The following is a 19,253-nucleotide window of genomic DNA, read 5'->3' as shown; positions in this document are numbered from 1 at the left end:
TAGGCATGTTCCACCACGTACACAGCCTGGTTATCCTGTGCATACAACGCCTGCGCAGGTTTTTGCAGGCGACTGCCTCCACACACTGACACACTCAACGCATACGCTTGACGCCCTGTGCCGTCACCATGCTTGATCAGCTAGGCCAGGTGCTCGTCATTAGCGGAGGAAGTGGGTACAATGACTTGATTGAAGTCACTCCTTCTGCTATATATGTGATACCAGGTATGTTTGATGTGTTTACGATGAGTGTCCGACAATGGCGGTATGTGACTCGACGAATTGACAGGTCTAATGCATGGGGCATAGGCTCCTCATCTGGTATGTGACCAAGCACTCATAACAGAAATTATCCGCGTGCTTGGTACGATGTGTCTCTAACTTGAGGTGGGCCCTCTATTGGTGATATCCGGTCGCGTCTAGTGCGCCTGGCTTTGCTGGCTGCCAAGCGCGGGGAAAACAAGAACGACCTGGGCTCCCCTGGCTCCCGCGAAGCCTTGCAGAAACTACTAGCATACAGGCTTCCTATGGGTGGTCCTATCAAAGAAATCAAGCAGGAATGGATGGAGATTATCGAAGGGAAACATCGTCTATGGCGCGGTATTGACTCTGAGAGGCGCGAGTGTGTGCGTGGTTTCTTAGTACAATTTCACAGTGATATCTTGCACCGAGCTCACAGGAACTTCAATTTTCGTGGTGGATCCATTGGAAACTTCTTTTTGGTGGCCATGCAGCGGTTCTTCCGCTCGATTCAGAGCGCTATTTTCCTATTTTCTGCGCTGACCGACATTTCCTCTGTGCTTCCAGGATGCTATGTGGTCCCAGCTATTAATACTAACAAGACTACCACTATTGCTGCCAAGTTGACGGATGGAAAAACGCTTGTGGGTCAGTGTGAAATCTCGCACCCATCGTTAGATTCGATCATGACACCCACGAAGCCTGCCAAGCCACCGCAGCGCAGTCGCAGGTTCTCAACCGAGCTGCAGGACTCGGTACTGGGCCTGGGAGAGTCCCCACGACTTCACCAGCTGCTATTGCGCTCTACTTCAATGTCGCAAGGCTTCCAAACAGAGTCCAGTTTAAATGACATGGATGGCTCAGACTTTAGTGATGAAGTGGATGATCTTTTCGAGGACGATGCTTTCGACATTCCCGATGTCTCTGAGGTTATGGGAAATTTAATGTATGGGTCCAAGGACCAGGCGATCCCGCTAAGTGCGCCGATTGAACGTACGTAAAGTACACTCACCTAAGGCTTGTTCTATGTAAATGTATGCTTCCTTTCTTACATTAGTCGTATCGTAACGAAGTATTCCCGGCGCCAAATACGGCATACCTTACGGGACTGCAGCGCTGCACGACGTTGGTTTATTCCTGCGGGTCTTTATGGTCAAGTATTATTCCTTGCCTTGTGTTGTGTGGTATTCCGAAAGCGATCGCGCGCTCTCCCCAACTCAAATACAAAGTTTTGCTGCTTAACACCCGACACGACCGTGAGTCTTACGGCCTCATAGCGACCGACTTTATCAAGTGCGTCAAGGTCACTGACTACAGCATCATAAGCCGGTCATTGAACTATGTGCATGCGCTAGATACGCCTGGTGCGGAGCCATTTAATGTCAGGGACTATATCACGCATGTGGTATATGTTCGCCAAGGTCGCATCGACCCCTGTGTGGAAACCCTCGAAAACTTAGGTATTCGATGCATCGGAGTGGATGCCGATGAAGCGGACCCACGCCTAGATGAACATTGTACGCATGGATGACTAACAACAGTGCTCTATGCTGCTTTTGAGGAAATGGTGTTGATGTAATTCTAGTGAAAAAAAAATGCTCTATGAGGTATCTGATAGAATGCAATATGGTTCGCTCGTGTATTGAAGAATCAAATTGTGCAAAATGTAGGCCTTAGCGTCGGTTCGAAGAATTCCTGGAAGCATATCGAGCCGGGCCCACTTTAATTTCTTGGCCAGAAAGCTTGGGTGGTTGATGCTTTAGCGATTCAAGGGCTTGCATCGCACTAGAATGGAATTGGAACGTAATGAAAGCATAGTGTCGGCCTGGAAACATTTGGGCGTTAATAACGTTGCCATATGGTGAAAAGATAGGCATCAAATCCTGGAGTGTGGAATCTGGACAGAGATTTCCCACATACAGAGTGGTGGTATCTCCCGTCTGCTCATGAATAGCAGAGTCTGTCGCGGAGTGCTCGTCCATGCGGGGCGGCATCGGCTCCGCTGGCCTTGCCGCCCAATTCACACGGATGTTGCGCCCATGGAGCCATTGTCCCGACATGGTGGCAATACTTTCCATGGCATCAGATTCGCTCCTGAAGCGCACAAATCCGAAACCTCGAGAGATTTGAGTTTTTGGATCGCGAATGATTCGCGCATCATACAGAGAGGGAAATTTAGAAAATGCGTGAGTGAGGACTCCGTCGTCAATCTCCGGACTCAGGTCGCCCACAAACACGCTATAAAGACACGTATCAGGACGAAAAACAGCAGGTACAGCCGAGCCGGACATGGGTGTGTCGGAACCAAGAGTCGAGTTGGAGCTCAACGAGGGCGCGTTCCGCACCCAGGTAAGCAGCAGTCGGTGTCCTGAGAAAGGATATCCCTGTAAATAGGTCATCGCAGCCTGCGCACTAACTGGGTTGGCATATTTTACAAACCCATAGGCTGGTACCAGCTGGCCATTCACCATGCTAGGCAGAAATACCTGGACATCTGTAATAGAACCCACCTGTTCGAACAGTTGCTTGATTTTTTGTTCAGAAGCATCCAGGGGGAGGTTCCGTATTAGCAGCTTAGTTTGGCCATAGTTCTCAATATCTGACAAGAACCAGGCACGTTCAGAAGCAGGGGCCACGCCATCCATGCCCTAGAGGGGGCTTCACGCAGACACCTCACGAGGCGATCTGTTGTCAGAACGTGGTAAAGTTCTGGGCCACTCAGACAATTGATGTTTCCCACATGGGGCCCAATGATATTGAGCAATTTTTCCACACTTCGAGGTTACACGCGCGCAACTCCACTGCTCAGGTAGCACAGGATGGCCGAGCAAGCACCAGCTCTTGCGTGGGCTCTGCGGCTGCAGGCCCTCGCTGCCCATCTGGGCGTTGATGCACAGGAACATGGATTACCTATTCAAAGCCGCATTGCACAGATTGAGCAGAATCTCGCGCACATAGTAGCATCTCATGCGACTTTACGCGAGCTACTCGTGCAGGGTAGGTAGGTGCATGTCTTACAACAGAATCGGGCCTCCTGACTCCGTCACCCACGGAAGATACCCCAGCTGTAATAAAAGAGGATGTGGACGCTCAACTAGCCATTGTTCTGGACAATGACGAGGATATGCGTTCATTCTTAGAGGTGATGGAAGCATGTCGATCCTTAGACTTGCAAGGCGTTTCTGGAGCGGGCCAACTTGCTTGTACGTCGTGTTTCGTTAATGACATCACACGAGTCGCTCGAGTCGCAGCTCAGTGTTTGTGAAACGGAACAGGCTGCCCAGCGCCAGGATCTCCAAGTCCTGGAAGGCCGTGTGCATGCGCTGTTGGCACAATACAGCGACTACGTATGTGCATGAACTCACATTAGGTGGATCAACTATCGCGTATCTTTATTGCACTGGATGCCGCGCTGCATCAGCTAGAAGCTGTGCCCTCTTCGTAGATCTGTTGTATATTAATGGCGCCGGACCGTGATATCTTCTTCGTCCTCTTGCGTGGTATGCTCGTCCTTCGGCTCCGAAGGTGCCTGCAGTGCATGAAGCTGTGTCAATGCCGTGCGGAAAAAAGGACGCAGCTCGCAGATTTCCATGGACGAAATGTTTGTCATCTCGAGATGAGCACCATTAATCATCGCAAGGCCAGCCAGAATTTTGCTTTGGCGTGCCTCGCGCAAATCCTTGAGCAAGGATCGAATTTTGGAAGAAGATGGGATATCTTCGGCAGCACTAAAACATAAGTTGCACTGGAATACGTACTGCTCAAGCAAAAGCTTCGATATGGCCATGAAATGAAGTGGTAGTGGGGAGAAGGGCAATGTCGTTGTCTCCTGTCGAAGGTACTCCGTGAGTGCATCTGCACATGAGAAAACACCCACTTACCCACAGTGAGCCACTCGGGAGGTACTATCACGCATTTGCGCTTTTTCCTCAGAGATATGGCAAGCCAGAGTGGCACGACAGCGTGGGCTGGCGGATGGAACGGTCCGTACGTGCCACTAAGCAGCCTAACACGATCCAGCGACACCAGCGGCAGAATATCTACCAATGTTTCGGAGCTTGCCACGTATTCCATCTCAGTCGGAAGGACGCCATGCCGAGTCGACGCTGGCAAAGGCATGCCCAGTCAGGCACACGGACAAGATGTCGGACGCGTGGATCGCGTTCATCGGGCGATCGGGTCTATCGTGCGAGCACAGACAATGGTCCCATGGAGTGGCGCGCAGTTTTGGCACCAATGGGACATCTATAGAGAGCGTTTCAAAGAACTAACGCCTGCGCAAAAGGCGGGTATTGTGGCCTTTCTTCTATTACAGCTTCTTGTTCTTGGATACCTTCTCCACGGAGGTGGGGGGGAGCTCATGCATGGTGCGCAGCCGACACTGACACCAGGGATTGCTCGCATATCTTTGTGGATTTCACACTCGTGGCTTGGGATACCTTTGCTCTACCTTTCTATGGCAGTTACTGGAATACCCCCTATCACTGGATTCTCTTCGACGCTCACGCTTTGTGGTATGGCCTTTGCTAGGTCCGAACCTAACGCCCCTTGGCAGCAGCAGGTACGCGCACTTGGTCAGGGTTGGGCCATAGCAACAGTGGGGCTCTTACTAAGTGCTTGTCTATCATTTGTGATCGTTCGACGCGTTCTGGCTAATTTGCAAGGTCAATGGCACATGCTATCACGGATCAAGTCGGACCGGCGCTTTCTTGCGCTCCAGACTGCTGTGCGCGAGCGTGGCCTGATGATGGCCATTTTGGCGCGTTTCTGTCCACTGCCGTACAGTTACACAAATCTCCTTTTGGCCTCGTTGGATTCCCTACAGCTAAGGACCTACGCGCTGAGTGTAGCGTTGACATCGCCTCGATTATTATTCCCTCTTTTTATGGGCGCAAAATTGTATGACCTAAGTGATAAGAGAGTAAGGGCCGAGCTGGACGCACAAACCAAGCAGCTTAATGTTCTTTTTATCGCACTCAGTATGGGTCTCGCTATGTTGGCAAGTGCTGTTATCTGGCGCGAGACGTCTCGTATGCTGGCAACAGAGGAGTCGCTATTGGGTGACACAGACGAATTCGTCCTCGAGGATGTACAGGTATCACAGGGTCTATAGGCTCATGTCATGGAAAAAACGGTGCACACGCATGGCAATGCCTTCGACCGTGCTGGGAGCCGGACGCACATCCAAGTGGAACGACACTGGCTGTGCCCGGCCCATCACCTCGGAGGACGTAGTATTTCGTCCAGCATAGAAATCGATGATATAGCGCATAGAACGCGGTGTGTCCCCCTCAGCCCCAGGGCGTACAATAGTCCAGTCATGGCGGTCAAATGGCATTTGATAGCCAGCCAAACCTCTCATCCAAGCGCGCCAAGTCACGTCGCGGGGACGACCGACGAAATTGACGAGCTGAGGGCCTGGCGACGATGGGTCGCTTTGCCACTGTTTTTCCCAATCAAGAATCCGTCGCCACGCCTCTTCATTCACAGCATTATGGATAGGGACCACCACGCTCATGTCCTCGGCCCGTGCGTCATGGTTTTTCCGGCGCACGGCGGTGTAAAACTGCTCAGGCGAAGGGTAGACCCAGTGTGATTCGTACTCTTCAATAGCAGTGTCCTTTGGAGAGTGAGAAGACACTGCCGGCTTGGACTTATCATTCATGTAGTATCGCGGAATTGAAGACACTTCGCGGTCCTGTGACAAGCCGGACGAGCTGCCCGTGCTCGCTTGCTTTTTAGCTGCATCCAGCAGAGAAGCCCGTGCATTGTGGTCTACCGGGCACTTGCTCTGCTCTTCCCATTTCGCGCGTGTAGTATGATCCACAGGGCATGCACTCGCCGCAGCCTCTGGTTCCCTAGCTGTCTGCGCCGAGAAGGGCCACACCATGGAGGTGATTAGTCAGAAAAACGTGCGGACGTGCTACCGAGTTTTTGGTTCCTCCTGGACGACGTGCGTATGAGCAGCGTGAGCGTGCGCGACAGCGCACATCTTTGTCTGCATATCATTCGAGAGCACTTTGGTCCAGTAGTTGAGGTATGGAATAGTGTATTTGGCTGACAGGTAGCGAGTCGCGCATGCATTGCTTCGCTATGGCCGACTGACTGTGCCGGAGCTGGTTCGCCGAATCAATTCGCCTGCGGGCGGTCGCCAGCATGCTTGGTCCTCACGTAAATCTTCCTTGGTTCCAAAAGACAAGAGTGACCCGAATGCAATACCCGTGCGCTTGATCCAGCAGGCGCTTGTAGTGCTCATCCAGCACCACTGTGTTCAGCACTCGCGTCCCTCGAACAGCAGTCATTGTGCGGACGAAGAGTTTTTTGAGGTTGATATGGACGAAATACTCTGCCGCTTGCGATTTGGAGACTACATGAGCCTCGCGCAGGAATGGGGAGGCGACGATGTACGTACAACGGCTTTCTGACGCGCAGGCACAAAGTGTCATTCGCCTCCTTCTATACCACGGACAAATGCGCGCTGGAGACGTGGTGGACACACTCAAGAGAGATCCCAATATGAGTGGCGCACCATCAGATGCGTCCGACAAGGAGTTGGAGCAGCGTGCCGCGGCACTGCGTGAGTTGCTTGCACGGATGCTACTCGACTCGCTCGTGCGACCATCCACACCTGTGCAGCATGTGTCGCTGCAGGACCGTACCCTGGCATTGGAGAGCATGCTTCAGCAAGCACAAAAAGGTGTACCTACGGCCAAGTCTTTGCGAGAGATTAAGGCCAAGGTGGCTGCCATGATTGACGAAGAAGACCGTCGCGAATGGGAAGGTGCTCAGGATGGCATGGACGATTTGCGGTTGGGCTTGAAGCGTAAAGTAAGCACTCTATCAGGAACAGAAAAACGATCGAAGCGGCATGCACACTCAGATGTGAGCGCGGCCCGGACTGATGTCGAGATTGACGTATGTATTATGATTTAACGCAGCTTGATGTATGGCTCCGCGTGCACTACGACTATTTTCACATTCAAATCCGAAATGAGGTAAGTAAAGCACCTCTTACGACAAGGTGATTGCGAATGCAGTCTCAAACAAGTACAACGCGGCCACAGGAGAGGTGATGCGCTTGATGCTGCAGGCCGATCACGCAGGCCTTGCGCGCTGTGAAAAGGACGAGCGATCACGACCCATTTCTCTTACGACTTTGTCCCATCGCATCCCTCCTGGCACGAAAATTCAACGAGGACTGGACCGGCGCTCTGTGGTGGGGGACGAGAGTCGATCCCCCACATCTGTCGAATTGTTAGCAGAATACGTTGCGATCCTCTCTCGTCATGACAATATATCTTCTTCTGTGCACAATTTTCGTTTCCTAGCTCCCTTCGGGTCAGCAACTATGGTAAGTGCTGGAGGTAGTGCTCGTGTGGCGACGAGCTTTACCATCGAATACGTGAATATTCTTAAGCAGCTCCAACTGCAGATGGTACGCAACATGGTCGTGGATCGTTTTGGGGCTATTGCCGGCCGTATTTTCAGTATCCTCGTGGAAAAGGGAAAACTCGAGGAGAAGCATGTACGCTGATTGTTCTGACACAGATTTCGAAAATGGGCCTTATCTCAATGGGCGAAACGCGAGATGTTTGCTCACGGCTGTTCGCCTCGTCTATTCTCAGCCTACAGGAAGTACCAAAAGGCAGCGAAAGGAATCCACAGCGCACATTCTTCCTGTGGTTTGTGGATTTGAATAAGTGCAAAGCTTGGCTGCTGGACCACCTGTACAAAACACTTGGACAGCTCAGTCGCCGCCGGCTCTACGAGCAGGCACGAAAGTCATCCTTACTTCGAAAAGCAGAACGCACAGATGTTCGTGAGGCGTCTGAAGCACTTCTAACAGACTGGGAACGAAACGAGCTTGCGTCGTTTCAGTCCCTGCTTGAAGCCATTACCGTGGCGGAGGCGCGTGCTCTACGGGAGGTGTTCATCTTGCAACACTTCTCCACATAATGAATGATAGGTAGAAACTGCATCAACATGGATCCTACCTGCACTCTAGGTAGGCACACCCAGGCCACCTCTGCCCTAGCTACCACCTCTAGCCTATGGAACCCGCGCTCGATCTTGCATTGATACAGAGTGAGGCGCTATACTGTCTGCGCAAAGACCAGTTGGTCAGTCTGTGCAAACGATATGGCATTAAGCCGAAAGGCAAGGTACGCGCAACTAGCTTACATGAAGCCGGCGCAAATGGCTAATCAGCTGCGTAAGAGTCTTGAAGGTGTGCAGGCGTATGCTGGTGCACTTTCACCTCCATCGATGTTGAGTCCAACGAGCCAGTACAGCTCGATTTGCGAATCCCAGGCTATGTCACCAGAGCCGTCTGTTCGAACCCCATCCGTGAGAAGCCAACCTGTACACTATCAGAATTCACTCACGCCGCCCCAATCACATGTTTCCGCGTGTGATGCCAAGACAACCTCGACCGAATGTGAGCCGCAACGTTCATTGGGATTAGGGTTCATTACCTCCTCCGAAGAGCAACACCCGGTGGCATTTGAGAAACCTGTGCGCCGTACATACGCGCGCTCGCACCACTCACGAGTCCTGTCCATGGTGGAGCAATACAGGGACTCAGAGAAATCAAGCGCTACAATGGAAGAGAAAGCCAGCGTGTCGCGCACGAATGTTGAACCCACCTGCCATGAGTCTTCGCCGGGCCTTTCGAGTATGGAATCGAGGGAAGGCGAAGATGACGAGAATAATGCACTTGATATGCTTATCACTGCATTGGAAGAGGAGTATCAGTCTGATATGCCAACATCCCTGAATCAGCAAGAACGGCCAATAGAGACTGCTCCCACTAACACGGATCAGCTCGTGGGTCCATCGGCGCCAAACCCAGTCCCCTCAGCGACACAGGTGCCTGACATGGAATCTACAGTGATGTCTACCAGCAACAAATGCGCACCGGATGATTCAATTCAGAAGTCCTCCGTTTCAAAATCACCCGCGCAACTTCGTGTGTGGCCTGAATTGAGTCATCAATTGCCGCCGGTGGAGCAAGAGGCTCCACTAACGCATGGAGATATTCGCCGTATCTATGCGGAAATGCTGGCTGAACAAGAGGCGGCCAAGCGGGCCAAAAAACCAATTGGTAAAGTACTGCGCCGTATGCGCACCCTTTTGGATCCTTCATCTGCACCCTCGCAGCCTCTCTCAAAGGCGCGTGCCCAGGCTGAGCCCTACCCGGCGTCTCGGAAAACTGAGATCAAGCCAGACTACTACAGCGTAGCCGACAAGGAGATGCTTCGGATCGCACTGTATTCCTCGCATAACCAGGTGCCAGACAGCAAAATGCCTACACCCTCGCCTCTTTCGAGCAACAACGAAAATACCCCTCTTGTCGACTCTAGCACACCGGTTGTGCGGTCGCTCCGCAGCGCTCGACGTCTAGAGCCAAGCACACGCCCACGACCTAATGTCACATCCCTGCGTGAGCGAAATAACCTCCCTAGGGCCATGCAAATGACAACGCCTGCTCTCCGCTGATGTTTACTTTGACGTTACTTCGTTTCTGTACAATCCTCCAAGCTATGGAGCTACTGCTTCCGTTATAGTGGGCGATCATGTACCTTGGCTGTTCCCTCACCCGCAGGGTCGACCGTATCTTCTGACATGGGCGTCGGCGGAGCGCCGAAGGTGTTGGGTGTATTCATAGGGTCAACGAATTGGTTTAGGAATGAGTCAAGATCAAATTCTCCCCCATTGCTTGTTCCAGGAGACGGGCCTTGTGGCAAACCAGGTACCTGAGTCGACGGGGACGACGGCACGTAAGTAGATGGGGCACTAGTCGCAGGATAATCAGAACGGCGTGTACAGTCCTCTGGGGGGAGCGGAAGCTTTCCCGTCGCAGCTACATGCTGCGCATCCGAGGGACTCAAACGAAGGTTCTGAACCAAAGTGTTGATTTGGTTTTGCAGTTGATTCGTATGCTCCATACTCATCTTAGCATCACGACTAAGGCGTTCCACATCCTGAGCGAGACGCTCTTCGGGCACAACTCGTTCCATCGAAGCGTTGGGCCGAGCAGGAGAATTTGGTCTCCATTGAGTTAGCATCGACGCAAGCATCGTGTTGTTCAAAGGAGTGTTGATACCATTACTTGCACCATCCGCACCAAAGAGAGCCTGAGGATCTGAAGCATTGGGCGAAGAACCCGCACCCGAGTTACCTAGGATTTGCTGCAGCGAAGCTAAAAGCTGGGGATTCAAACGCGAGTTTTCAGAAAGAGAGCCGGTATTGGCACCTTGAGCATGGCTGTTCAGTAGATTAGTTAGCCATGCCTGGGTGTCCTGGTTGGTAGAAGATGCATTCAGCAACGCCTGCGCACTGTTGGGCGACGAGAGATCATGTTGTCCCGCCGTCGGCTGGATAGTCGGAGACGAGGGATCCGTCGAAACGTGAGACCAGCGACCTGGAGAATGTTCCTCAGTTTCGCTACCTGCCTCGGTAAATCGTTGCTCTGTGGCTTGAGGCATAGACGAGCCATTCTCCCCATTCGTGGTATCCTGATGGTCTCGCATTTGATCGGCATAAGCCTGGTCGCTAATAAGCAGTCGAGCTCGCTTCTGTGGCCTTACAGGTCTTTGTCCCTTAAAGTCCGTATGAATGGTATCGTGCTCTTCAAAGCGGGGCTGCTGTGATGCATGCAGGTCCGAGTGAAGACCCGACAAGTTTCCTAGATCAGCCCCATTGGCCGTCTGCAGCATATCGCCCACATTGGAAGAGCCAAAGACACTAGCAAGGAAGCGCAAAATGCGATTGATTGTATCCTGTTGCCGCCGAACTTGCTGTCGGTTTTCTATGCCTTGCTGCCAAAGTGCCTGGCTAGAATGCTGTAGTTTTGAAATCTCCTCAATGATCGTGCGCTGATTTGTATTGATGCTTTGAATTGCATTCACTAGGCTGGCCAACTGTACAGAACCTACCATCTTTGTAAGGTCTTGAGCATCGCCGTTGATCAAATCGTAATCTCCGCGTGTAAGTGCACCAGAATTGAAGGCATGCAGAGCACGAGTAGCATCATCATTAGTCTGTGCATTGTTGTGCTCACGCTCTTTCCCACTCCTCTTACGCTGCACCTTTGAGAGCAAATCTGGATGGTCGCGCTGGAAACACGGGTTCGAGAACTCCCATAATTCACTTTGGGACGGCTGGTCCGTCTTTAATGCCCCTTGCTGGAGATGAGGGACCTTGTGGAATCCGTACATGTTCAGTTGTCTTACAAAAGAGGAAAAATTGTTGTGCTTGAAGAAACGAGGGAGTACCTCATCGCCAAAGCGAACATGGTTGGGTACTTCGCTGTTAGTGTCAGGCACGTACCCAAAAATGAATCCCCATCAGGTGACCATCGAATAAGCTCATCTGTATTCGGATCATCAACCATGCTTCACATTAGTTGTACTTAGACGTACCTCCTTAGCTTGTTCAAAAAAGCCGGGTTACTTCGGTTCATAATGGCGGATGAAATCCGATGGAAGGACAGCAAAGTTGATTTCACAAAGACACCAGAAACCACTTGATAAACCGGTTCAAAATATTGCTATGCTGCTGTCTTCAGAACGACTTGCTCACTATAGCGATAGGCGGGACACAACACCCGCCAGCTTGCCACTAGAGCATACACGTCCTATGAGACAAGCCGCAGCTGCTCAAATGCGTGGAAGTGGAGTGGTCACGTGCGAGACGCCATCGGGCCACGGCGGGTGGGGTCGAAAAACATATATAAAAGGAGGCCGAATTATTATCGACCCACTTTTTGTGAGTGGCGAATTTCCCGTCGTGGCGCGCATCGGCGGACAAAAAATCGGATTGGGTCCCATGTCTACTAGTGGCTCACTACAACTCCCTCAAGCCCAACCCAAATCCACTCCAGTTGGACTTCCTCAACAGAAGCCACTGTCGCTCCCTACCCAGTCGGGCAAGGCTAACGATACGAGTGGTGACGATGATGTGAAGTCTGCCGTCAAAGATACCCCGTCGGTTCCAGCTCCAATTACGGAGCAAGCTCTATCAAGCATGCATGGAATTGTGCCGACACTACAGTGAGTATTGACTGTGATGTGTATGCTAATCACCTGCTGCAGAAATATTGTTGCTACAGTTAACTTGGAAGCAAGGCTGGACCTTAAGACTATTGCATTGCACGCCCGCAATGCGGAGTACAACCCTAAGGTATGCTCAGTCGCTTGTTATTAATACTGTGCAGCGTTTCGCAGCAGTGATTATGCGTATCCGTGAACCCAAGACGACCGCTCTTATATTTGCATCGGGCAAGATGGTTATCACGGGTGCTAAGAGCGAAGACGACAGTCGTCTCGCCAGTCGAAAGTACGCGCGTATTATCCAAAAGCTTGGATTCGAGGCTCGCTTCAGTGAATTCAAGATTCAGAATATTGTCGGATCTTGCGATGTGCGCTTCCCCATCCGCCTGGAGGGTCTGGCGTACAGTCACGGTGTTTATTCATCGTACGAGCCAGAGCTCTTCCCTGGCCTGATTTACCGTATGGTCAAACCAAAGGTCGTGCTTCTTATATTCGTCTCAGGAAAAATCGTCTTAACAGGCGCGAAAGTACGCGAGGAGATTTATACCGCCTTCAACCTTATTCTCCCTGTGCTGTCTGAATTCCGAAAACCTTGATGTTTTTTTTTCTTCAACAAGGTCATAGAAGGCTTCTAGAAAGCAACTGTGAGAATATAGAGTATGTAAATGTATGGATGAAATGTTTCTCTAGGGTGCTTGCGGGAAGGACTATGCGGACTGAATACGAGACGCGTCGCTCCGACACGCCCATGTGTCATCACGTGATTAGCATTTGAGCTGCCGCCGTGGCTTCGAAGCCGTCCCCATCATTTGCTATGGCTGCGCATCGTGTCGGCTCAGTGGTGTGCGGCATGGCATGGAGACAAAGCCTATCGAGGATGACCTCAAAGGCGTCCACTATTTGCGTACAGCCTCGTGTACTGCGTACCGTTTCAGCACCGAGCAGCCTGGGACTGGGGTCCGCTCGCGCTTTCTCCCTGTGGAGCAACAATGATGCGGCTCGACAGCTCGTGTACGAACGTGCTAAGGAGACAAAGAACATGACTGGCTCCCTGAAAGAGTCTACACAAAATGCAGCTGAGTCGGCATCGGATGAGTTGCACCACCTTGGCACTTCCGTGCAAGAACGTTTGGCGCATACAAATGAGTCCATGTCTCAGATGCTGGCGAATGAGTCTGAGAGTATTCGCAAAGCTTCAGAGCTTGCGACTAATGACCTCCAATCTCTGGGTTTGGGTGGATGGTCGCCCTCTGGCATTTTGCAGCACTTACTCGACAGCGTCCAGTACTTTACGGACCTTCCATGGTGGGCTACCATTATTATTGTGACTTGTGGTATTCGTCTGGCTCTGGCGCCTCTCCTGGTGAGTGTGCAAGGCAATTCGATTCGTTTGTCCAATATCCAGCCACAGATGCAGAACTTGCTGGAGGATATTCAGTATGCCAAGAATGCAGGTGATCAGCAGGGCATGCAGGCGTCGGCCATGCAGGTTCGAAAGCTGCTCAAAGACAACAACTGCTCGCCTTTCAAGTCGCTTCTCCTCCCTGTCGTTCAGATGCCTGTTTTCCTGTCGTTTTATTTCGCCCTTACAGGTTTGGCCAACGCACCTCTGCCGGCACTTGCCTCGGGTGGTGTTGCCTGGTTCCCTGATCTGACGGCCGCGGATCCCTACTATGCTCTCCCTATTATTAGTTCGGCCATGACACTGCTGGTACTGGAGACTGGTGCAGAGACGGGCACGACGGGTATGAACCAAACGCCCCAAGCCCGCTTCGTGAAGAATGGTCTTCGTGCCGTGACTGTGTTGGCGGCCTGGTTTATTTCTAGCTTCCCGTCTGCCGTGCTTCTCTACTGGACTACCACCAATACATTCTCGCTCGTCCAGCTCTTAGCTCTGCGCACGCGCTTCATGAAGCGCCTGCTGCGTCTACCGGAGAAAATTGAGCATCCCGTCAAGCCGCATGTGAAGCAAAAATCTTTCATGGATTCAGTGCGCTCTAGTGCCAACGCCAATGCCCGTCCGCGCGCTATGCCTGTCAGTGCCTTGCGCAAGAGCTCGTCTGATACTCCGTCTTCTCTCGGTGGCGCGCGTGGGCGTGCGCTTGATAACCTCATGTCGGATTCTGGTTCGGCATCTAAGCCTGTTGCCAATGCGACGCAGGATGCCATGAGCGCTGAAAAGCAGGCGCGCTTGGCGGCGGCGCGCGAGCGTCGCATGCGTCACCGTAGTTGAGCTATGCGAACCGACGATATTCAGATCGCTTACGTGATAGATCTTGAACTCCGCCACATAGGTAGGCCTCATGGCCGAGCCTATGGTGCAGGATGGACCGCTTGCGGGCTATTTTGCTTGTGAGTGCATGTTCACTTACCAAAGCTGTTGGGTTAAAGCATGGAGATCCATCCACACCCAGGTTTCGCTCACGAGCATCCTCGTTTTTCCAGGCGATAGCAACGCGTATCGCGGCATGGGCAGAGAGGCGCCAAGCTGAAAGCGAAGCGCCCTTGCCAGTGGATGATATGGATGAGGAGGGTGTTGCATTTGCCGAAAAGTTTCGATATACGATCGCTACTTCGTACCTATTGGCGCCGAGCTTGTCTATTTCCAAATACGAACATGGAGAGACGAACGAGAAAACCATATGCATTCCTGATCGTGTATATCACTTGAGACTGCCTGATGCCAAGTATAGAGTTCAGACGCGCATTGCCGGACAGCTCCCCGTGGGCCATATTAGTGCCGCTCTGCTCTTTATTGGATGGGCCGTGTGCGTGAAAGTGCCTGTGGCCCTGATGCTCCTGACCCTAATTTTTATCGATGTTTGTACCCTGATCCTGCCTGTTTCGGAGATGCTGCAGTGGCCTCCTCAACACCTCAGCTTTTCTGTGTCCACTTCTCCAGAAACAAAGGATGGGAATAGCTTCGCTTCTTCCCAGGCGGTTTTGCGGGCGGATGAGCAAGCGTATCTCCGAGCTGGACTCTTGCGTGGTGCCAAGGACCTAATTGACGCAGCACAATCGATGGATCAGGCGCTCAATGATGCTCTGTCGGCCGTGCAAGAAGTCGAGCTAGTCTCCCGTCGATTCCCCCTTTCGTCGCCCTTACCGCCGATTTCGCGAATCGAGGCTTCCTGGTCCTTCGATGAACAAGGACAACGGCATGGCATGTTCCCTCAGCGCATGACGTCTATGCGGAAAACTATTGCGGATGCGCTCGAAGAAATGTGCTTCCATTGCCGCGCTGTGTATGAGCGCCTGGAGACATGGTCCGAGGAGGAAGAGGCTGAGCGTGTGCGAGAATTGATGATGTTGCGCCAGCATTCTTTGCCCATGGACTGGGATGCAGTGTCATCTCCCATGCCTTTGTCGCCTCGGCCCTTGTCGCTCGCCGCTTGGGCTTCGCCCTCGAGAGCTATGCATACACCAGAGAGGGGACGAATGCCGAGGTATTCGTATGGCTTTTTGACGCCTGGCTCTTCCCCTATTCCAAGCCGAAAAAGTGCAGGAGATGAGACGATTTATACTTCGTACGAGCGTGCACGACATGATCGGCTCTCTTTGGTGTCGCTTCGGTCGCATTTTGAGGCGATGCATGTGGAACGGCAAACCATCCTTTACCATTTGCTCTCCCTCCATATGGACACGAGACGCGCGAAGCAGCGCTCAGGCGTCACCGTCGAAGCGCGTGTATATTGGGACGATGAGATCATACAGGGCGTGCTGAAGCGCATGACGACGCACTTTCGCCTATGCGCCAAGCAAGTCCGAGAACATTTGCAAGATGAAATGAGTATCCGTGTAACGGACAAGCACCCAGGACCGGACATTGTGGATCTGAGCAAGCAGCTCCTTAAAATGGGCCAGCTTCTGCGCACGCTCCAGTGCAAGATGAAAGTGTGCAGTGAAGATGGGCCGATGGTAGTGCCATCGTTGCATGGCAACGTGACTCCTTCAGCTGCCTTCGAGGGACCGAAGGCAGCTACCGCTATGTTTGAGAGTATGAAAGAAGAACTGAATGCCCTCTCTACCGAGTGGGAGGCAGGCATGTGCCTGCTCGAGGCACCTTCGCCGCCCTCTGTCCCAGATACGCCTCTGCCCTACGAGCCCCTACCAGTACCGCCGCTTTCGCCGCCCCATGCCATGACCCCCAGTGATGACGGAGAGGAAGAGACAGTGTTCCAAAGTGGCACACTTCACAGAGAATTACTGAAAGAGGCGCTTCTTGCTTCTTCTTCACCGACTAATCTGCCGCCACCTGGCTCCGAGGAGGTGTTTGAGTGTGAGGCGCGTGCCTCGACGCCCCACACGCCCTCGACCCTTTCACGCGCCGAACGCATCGCTCGCAAAAAACAAGAGAGAGAAGTTCGCCGAGCAGGTGGGGAAGATGTACAACCACTGGCTGTGGTTAGTGAACTGAAAAGCGTGCTACATCGCCGCACACATAGCGTGCCGGTCCACCGAGTCGGCCTGCCCCACGCGTAGTCATATCCCTTCTCATGCAAGTGCCACGTGGCATCGTGTACGGCACGCGCCGCGCTGCCATCGTGGCTCAGGTCCGCGACCACTGCCCGCCTGGCATGGCTGCAGCGTACGAAGCTGCGCGAGCACATGCGCTTGGTGCGCGTGTCGTTGGTGTCTCACCTATGAGGCAAGACGTCACGGTGACGGCAGTGCAGACACAAGGTACGTCAAGTGGGCTGAGACAAGACCCCTTCTTGGTGCCCGGCTCGACGAACCGCCTCTTTCTATCGCTTCGATCTGGGATTGCGTCTCAGGTAGACTGGGCTCTTCGTAACTTGGCCTCGTACACGTTTCAGATGGCAGACAAATTTCTCGTGGCCGAGTATCCGGGCTTGTGCGATGCACTCGCAGAGTTTGTGAGGCGCCTGTGCTTTGCGGCGCATGGCCTCCCGCGCAGACGATGGGACCTGATGCAAGCGGATATCCATGTGAATGGCATGCTTGTGGACCAAGGCTATGGTCTGGACGATGAATATGCGGGTATTGCGGCGACCAGCGTTGCCTTGGCACGTCGCAAGGCTACACCGCCTATCCCGACCGACGCGCCCTTCCAACCCGCCGTGTACGCGCGCGACGCAGCACTGTTGCGGCGTGCCGCAGAAGCGACACTGATCCTGCGCAATTTGTCCCTCTCAAGTGCGAATGTGGCAAGTCTGGCACAGGTGCCGATGGTTCTCGATGTCATTCACCAAGGACTCGCCTTAGAAGACGTGCATGAATGCCATGACCTGCGCGTGAACATGCTTGAGGTGCTCGAGTGCCTTGCCCCCCATCTCGTCCTCAGTGACTGGGCACGCCAGCGGTTCGTGCTGCACCATACCCAAGAGGCTGCACGGTTTGTGGAGGACGAAATCTTTGCGCGGCTGTACGACATGGCGCATCACTCGCAGGACCGTGCGCTGCTTCTTGGGTCGCTGCGGTGCCTGCGTGCATTTGCATCCAACACGGCCAATGCACCTGTGCTGGCAGAGGTTGACTCGAGCCTGCAGCCGACACACCTGCACCTGATGACGCGGTGCCTCGCCCTGCTGCCACTGACCCAGGATCCAGAGCTACTCGAGGCCGCATTGGATCTGCTATACCAATTGGTCATGGTGGGGGACAATGCGTTGCTGCTGGGTGTGCTTACGAGCCTAGACAAGCGTGCGTACGACCCGAGCGGCCACGAGGCATCTCCCACGCATGCCATTGTTGGCTTCCTCGCGCGGAACCTTGCGCTGGGCAAGTCGGTGTGGGAGCGCGATACGGACTTGACCGTGAACCAGGGCGCCTGGTGGGCGCCCCATGTCCCCAGTGTGACGCGCACGCGGCAGCGGCGCGAGCTGGAGCGACGTGAGAAAATGACGCCGGCTGAGCGCGCGCGCTACAAGCAGCTCCCACCCGACGTGCAGGCACGCCTGGAGCGTCTTGGTGAGCCCGAGCGTGGGATGGAGTGGATGAAGACACTGTTTGAGTATGACCCGCAGGGCGAGGTCACGCAGATGGAGTTCTGGATCACGTACCGCGACCAATTCACGCCCACGGCGAACCGGGGAGGGGCGCCGCTGCAACCGGCCGCCAACCTGATCCGCAATGTCTCACAAGCGTTCCCCGGGGCTGCAGCGATGGTGATCCCAGGGGCGCCTGGTGCACAGCCGCGCTTTGTGATTCGCGGCATTGTCCCGCGGATCCGTGCCACGCCCGGCCCGGTGTGCCCATGGCTGGGGTGCCCGAGTCCCCAGGCGCCAAGCTGGGCTGCTGTGCGCGAGCATCTGGAGACGCATGTGTCGCTGTCGAACGAGGGCGTGTGTCGATGCCTGGGCTGTACCTTTGTGGCGCTGTCTGGCGATGAGGCGATCCAGCGCGCGCAGCTGCTACAGCACGTCCTAACGCATCTTCCGATGGCCGAGGAGCCGGGCGTGCCACGTGCCCCGAGTGCGTCGAAAGCGAGCGGCACGCAGGACCACCCGGGCGTCCTGGCGTTTGACGTGGAGCGCACGCCCTCAGTGCCGACGCTTGTGGCAGGCCAGCCGCCCTCGCCCTGTGGTGTGGCGTTTTTGTCGCTGCTTGTGCTGCGCTACATGACGCGCGCGTCCCAAGCGATCCTGCAACGCGAGGGATTCGGGTGCCCAGCATACACGTATGGTGGTGCTGTGCCGGCCGCCCGGACGCCGGCGGAGCGCGATGAGCAGTTCGGCTTTCCGATGGCGGCGCTCGCTGACGATGCGCAGACCCAGACGGAGGTGTCGCCGGACTTTGAGGCACGCAGTGCGCATGCCGCCGTCCGCATCATGGAGGCGGTGGCCAGTGTGGAAGATGTGCTGGTCGAGACGTCGCTACGCAATGATATTTTGTGCCGCTTTGTCAACGACACGCTCGTGGCGATCCGCCCCGTAGATGTATAGTTACATGGCTATGGTACAGGAGCTACCTACGACGGGGAAGGGCCTGACGTCAGCA

General features: G+C 53.8%; 8 protein-coding genes and 1 pseudogene across 9 annotated transcripts; 6 read left to right on the top strand and 3 right to left on the bottom strand.

The window, feature by feature from the left end:
- Positions 1 to 128: 128 nt before the first annotated feature.
- Positions 129 to 2,499, top strand: MSY001_0023 (uncharacterized protein; the record flags this gene model as incomplete). Its single annotated transcript, XM_018884331.1, has 6 exons — positions 129 to 225; positions 310 to 321; positions 424 to 588; positions 808 to 1,233; positions 1,518 to 1,757; positions 2,498 to 2,499. Coding segments are annotated over 6 exons (942 nt in total).
- Positions 2,500 to 3,697: 1,198 nt separating this feature from the next.
- MSY001_0022 (uncharacterized protein) lies at positions 3,698 to 4,027 on the bottom strand (the record flags this gene model as incomplete). The annotated part of the gene is made up of 1 exon (XM_018884220.1): positions 3,698 to 4,027. The coding sequence occupies one exon, from the start codon at positions 4,025 to 4,027 to the stop codon at positions 3,698 to 3,700; it is 330 nt and encodes a 109-aa protein (XP_018738672.1).
- A 1,320-nt stretch (positions 4,028 to 5,347) lies between these two features.
- On the bottom strand, positions 5,348 to 6,130 carry MSY001_0021 (uncharacterized protein; the record flags this gene model as incomplete). Its single annotated transcript, XM_018884108.1, has 1 exon — positions 5,348 to 6,130. The coding sequence occupies one exon, from the start codon at positions 6,128 to 6,130 to the stop codon at positions 5,348 to 5,350; it is 783 nt and encodes a 260-aa protein (XP_018738671.1).
- Positions 6,131 to 6,308: 178 nt separating this feature from the next.
- On the top strand, positions 6,309 to 7,173 carry MSY001_0020 (annotated as a pseudogene). Its single transcript has 2 exons — positions 6,309 to 6,644; positions 6,673 to 7,173. Coding segments are annotated over exons 1-2 (837 nt in total).
- Positions 7,174 to 7,182: 9 nt separating this feature from the next.
- On the top strand, positions 7,183 to 8,196 carry MSY001_0019 (uncharacterized protein; the record flags this gene model as incomplete). The annotated part of the gene is given in 3 exon segments (XM_018883997.1): positions 7,183 to 7,235; positions 7,246 to 7,765; positions 7,789 to 8,196. The coding sequence occupies 3 exon segments, from the start codon at positions 7,183 to 7,185 to the stop codon at positions 8,194 to 8,196; spliced, it is 981 nt and encodes a 326-aa protein (XP_018738670.1).
- A 1,604-nt stretch (positions 8,197 to 9,800) lies between these two features.
- MSY001_0018 (uncharacterized protein) lies at positions 9,801 to 11,704 on the bottom strand (the record flags this gene model as incomplete). The annotated part of the gene is made up of 2 exons (XM_018883886.1): positions 9,801 to 11,550; positions 11,664 to 11,704. The coding sequence occupies 2 exons, from the start codon at positions 11,702 to 11,704 to the stop codon at positions 9,801 to 9,803; spliced, it is 1,791 nt and encodes a 596-aa protein (XP_018738669.1).
- Positions 11,705 to 12,069: 365 nt separating this feature from the next.
- Positions 12,070 to 12,889, top strand: MSY001_0017 (uncharacterized protein; the record flags this gene model as incomplete). The annotated part of the gene is made up of 3 exons (XM_018883775.1): positions 12,070 to 12,293; positions 12,336 to 12,423; positions 12,458 to 12,889. The coding sequence occupies 3 exons, from the start codon at positions 12,070 to 12,072 to the stop codon at positions 12,887 to 12,889; spliced, it is 744 nt and encodes a 247-aa protein (XP_018738668.1).
- Positions 12,890 to 13,443: 554 nt separating this feature from the next.
- On the top strand, positions 13,444 to 14,526 carry MSY001_0016 (uncharacterized protein; the record flags this gene model as incomplete). The annotated part of the gene is made up of 1 exon (XM_018883664.1): positions 13,444 to 14,526. The coding sequence occupies one exon, from the start codon at positions 13,444 to 13,446 to the stop codon at positions 14,524 to 14,526; it is 1,083 nt and encodes a 360-aa protein (XP_018738667.1).
- A 2,344-nt stretch (positions 14,527 to 16,870) lies between these two features.
- On the top strand, positions 16,871 to 19,198 carry MSY001_0015 (uncharacterized protein; the record flags this gene model as incomplete). Its single annotated transcript, XM_018883553.1, has 2 exons — positions 16,871 to 16,925; positions 16,977 to 19,198. The coding sequence occupies 2 exons, from the start codon at positions 16,871 to 16,873 to the stop codon at positions 19,196 to 19,198; spliced, it is 2,277 nt and encodes a 758-aa protein (XP_018738666.1).
- Positions 19,199 to 19,253: the final 55 nt, after the last annotated feature.

Source organism: Malassezia sympodialis, genomic scaffold, assembly GCF_000349305.1.
Source record: "Malassezia sympodialis ATCC 42132 genomic scaffold, msy_sf_1, whole genome shotgun sequence".
Classification (NCBI taxonomy): Eukaryota; Fungi; Basidiomycota; class Malasseziomycetes; order Malasseziales; family Malasseziaceae; genus Malassezia; species Malassezia sympodialis.
This window is presented reverse-complemented; position numbering and strand designations above follow the sequence as displayed.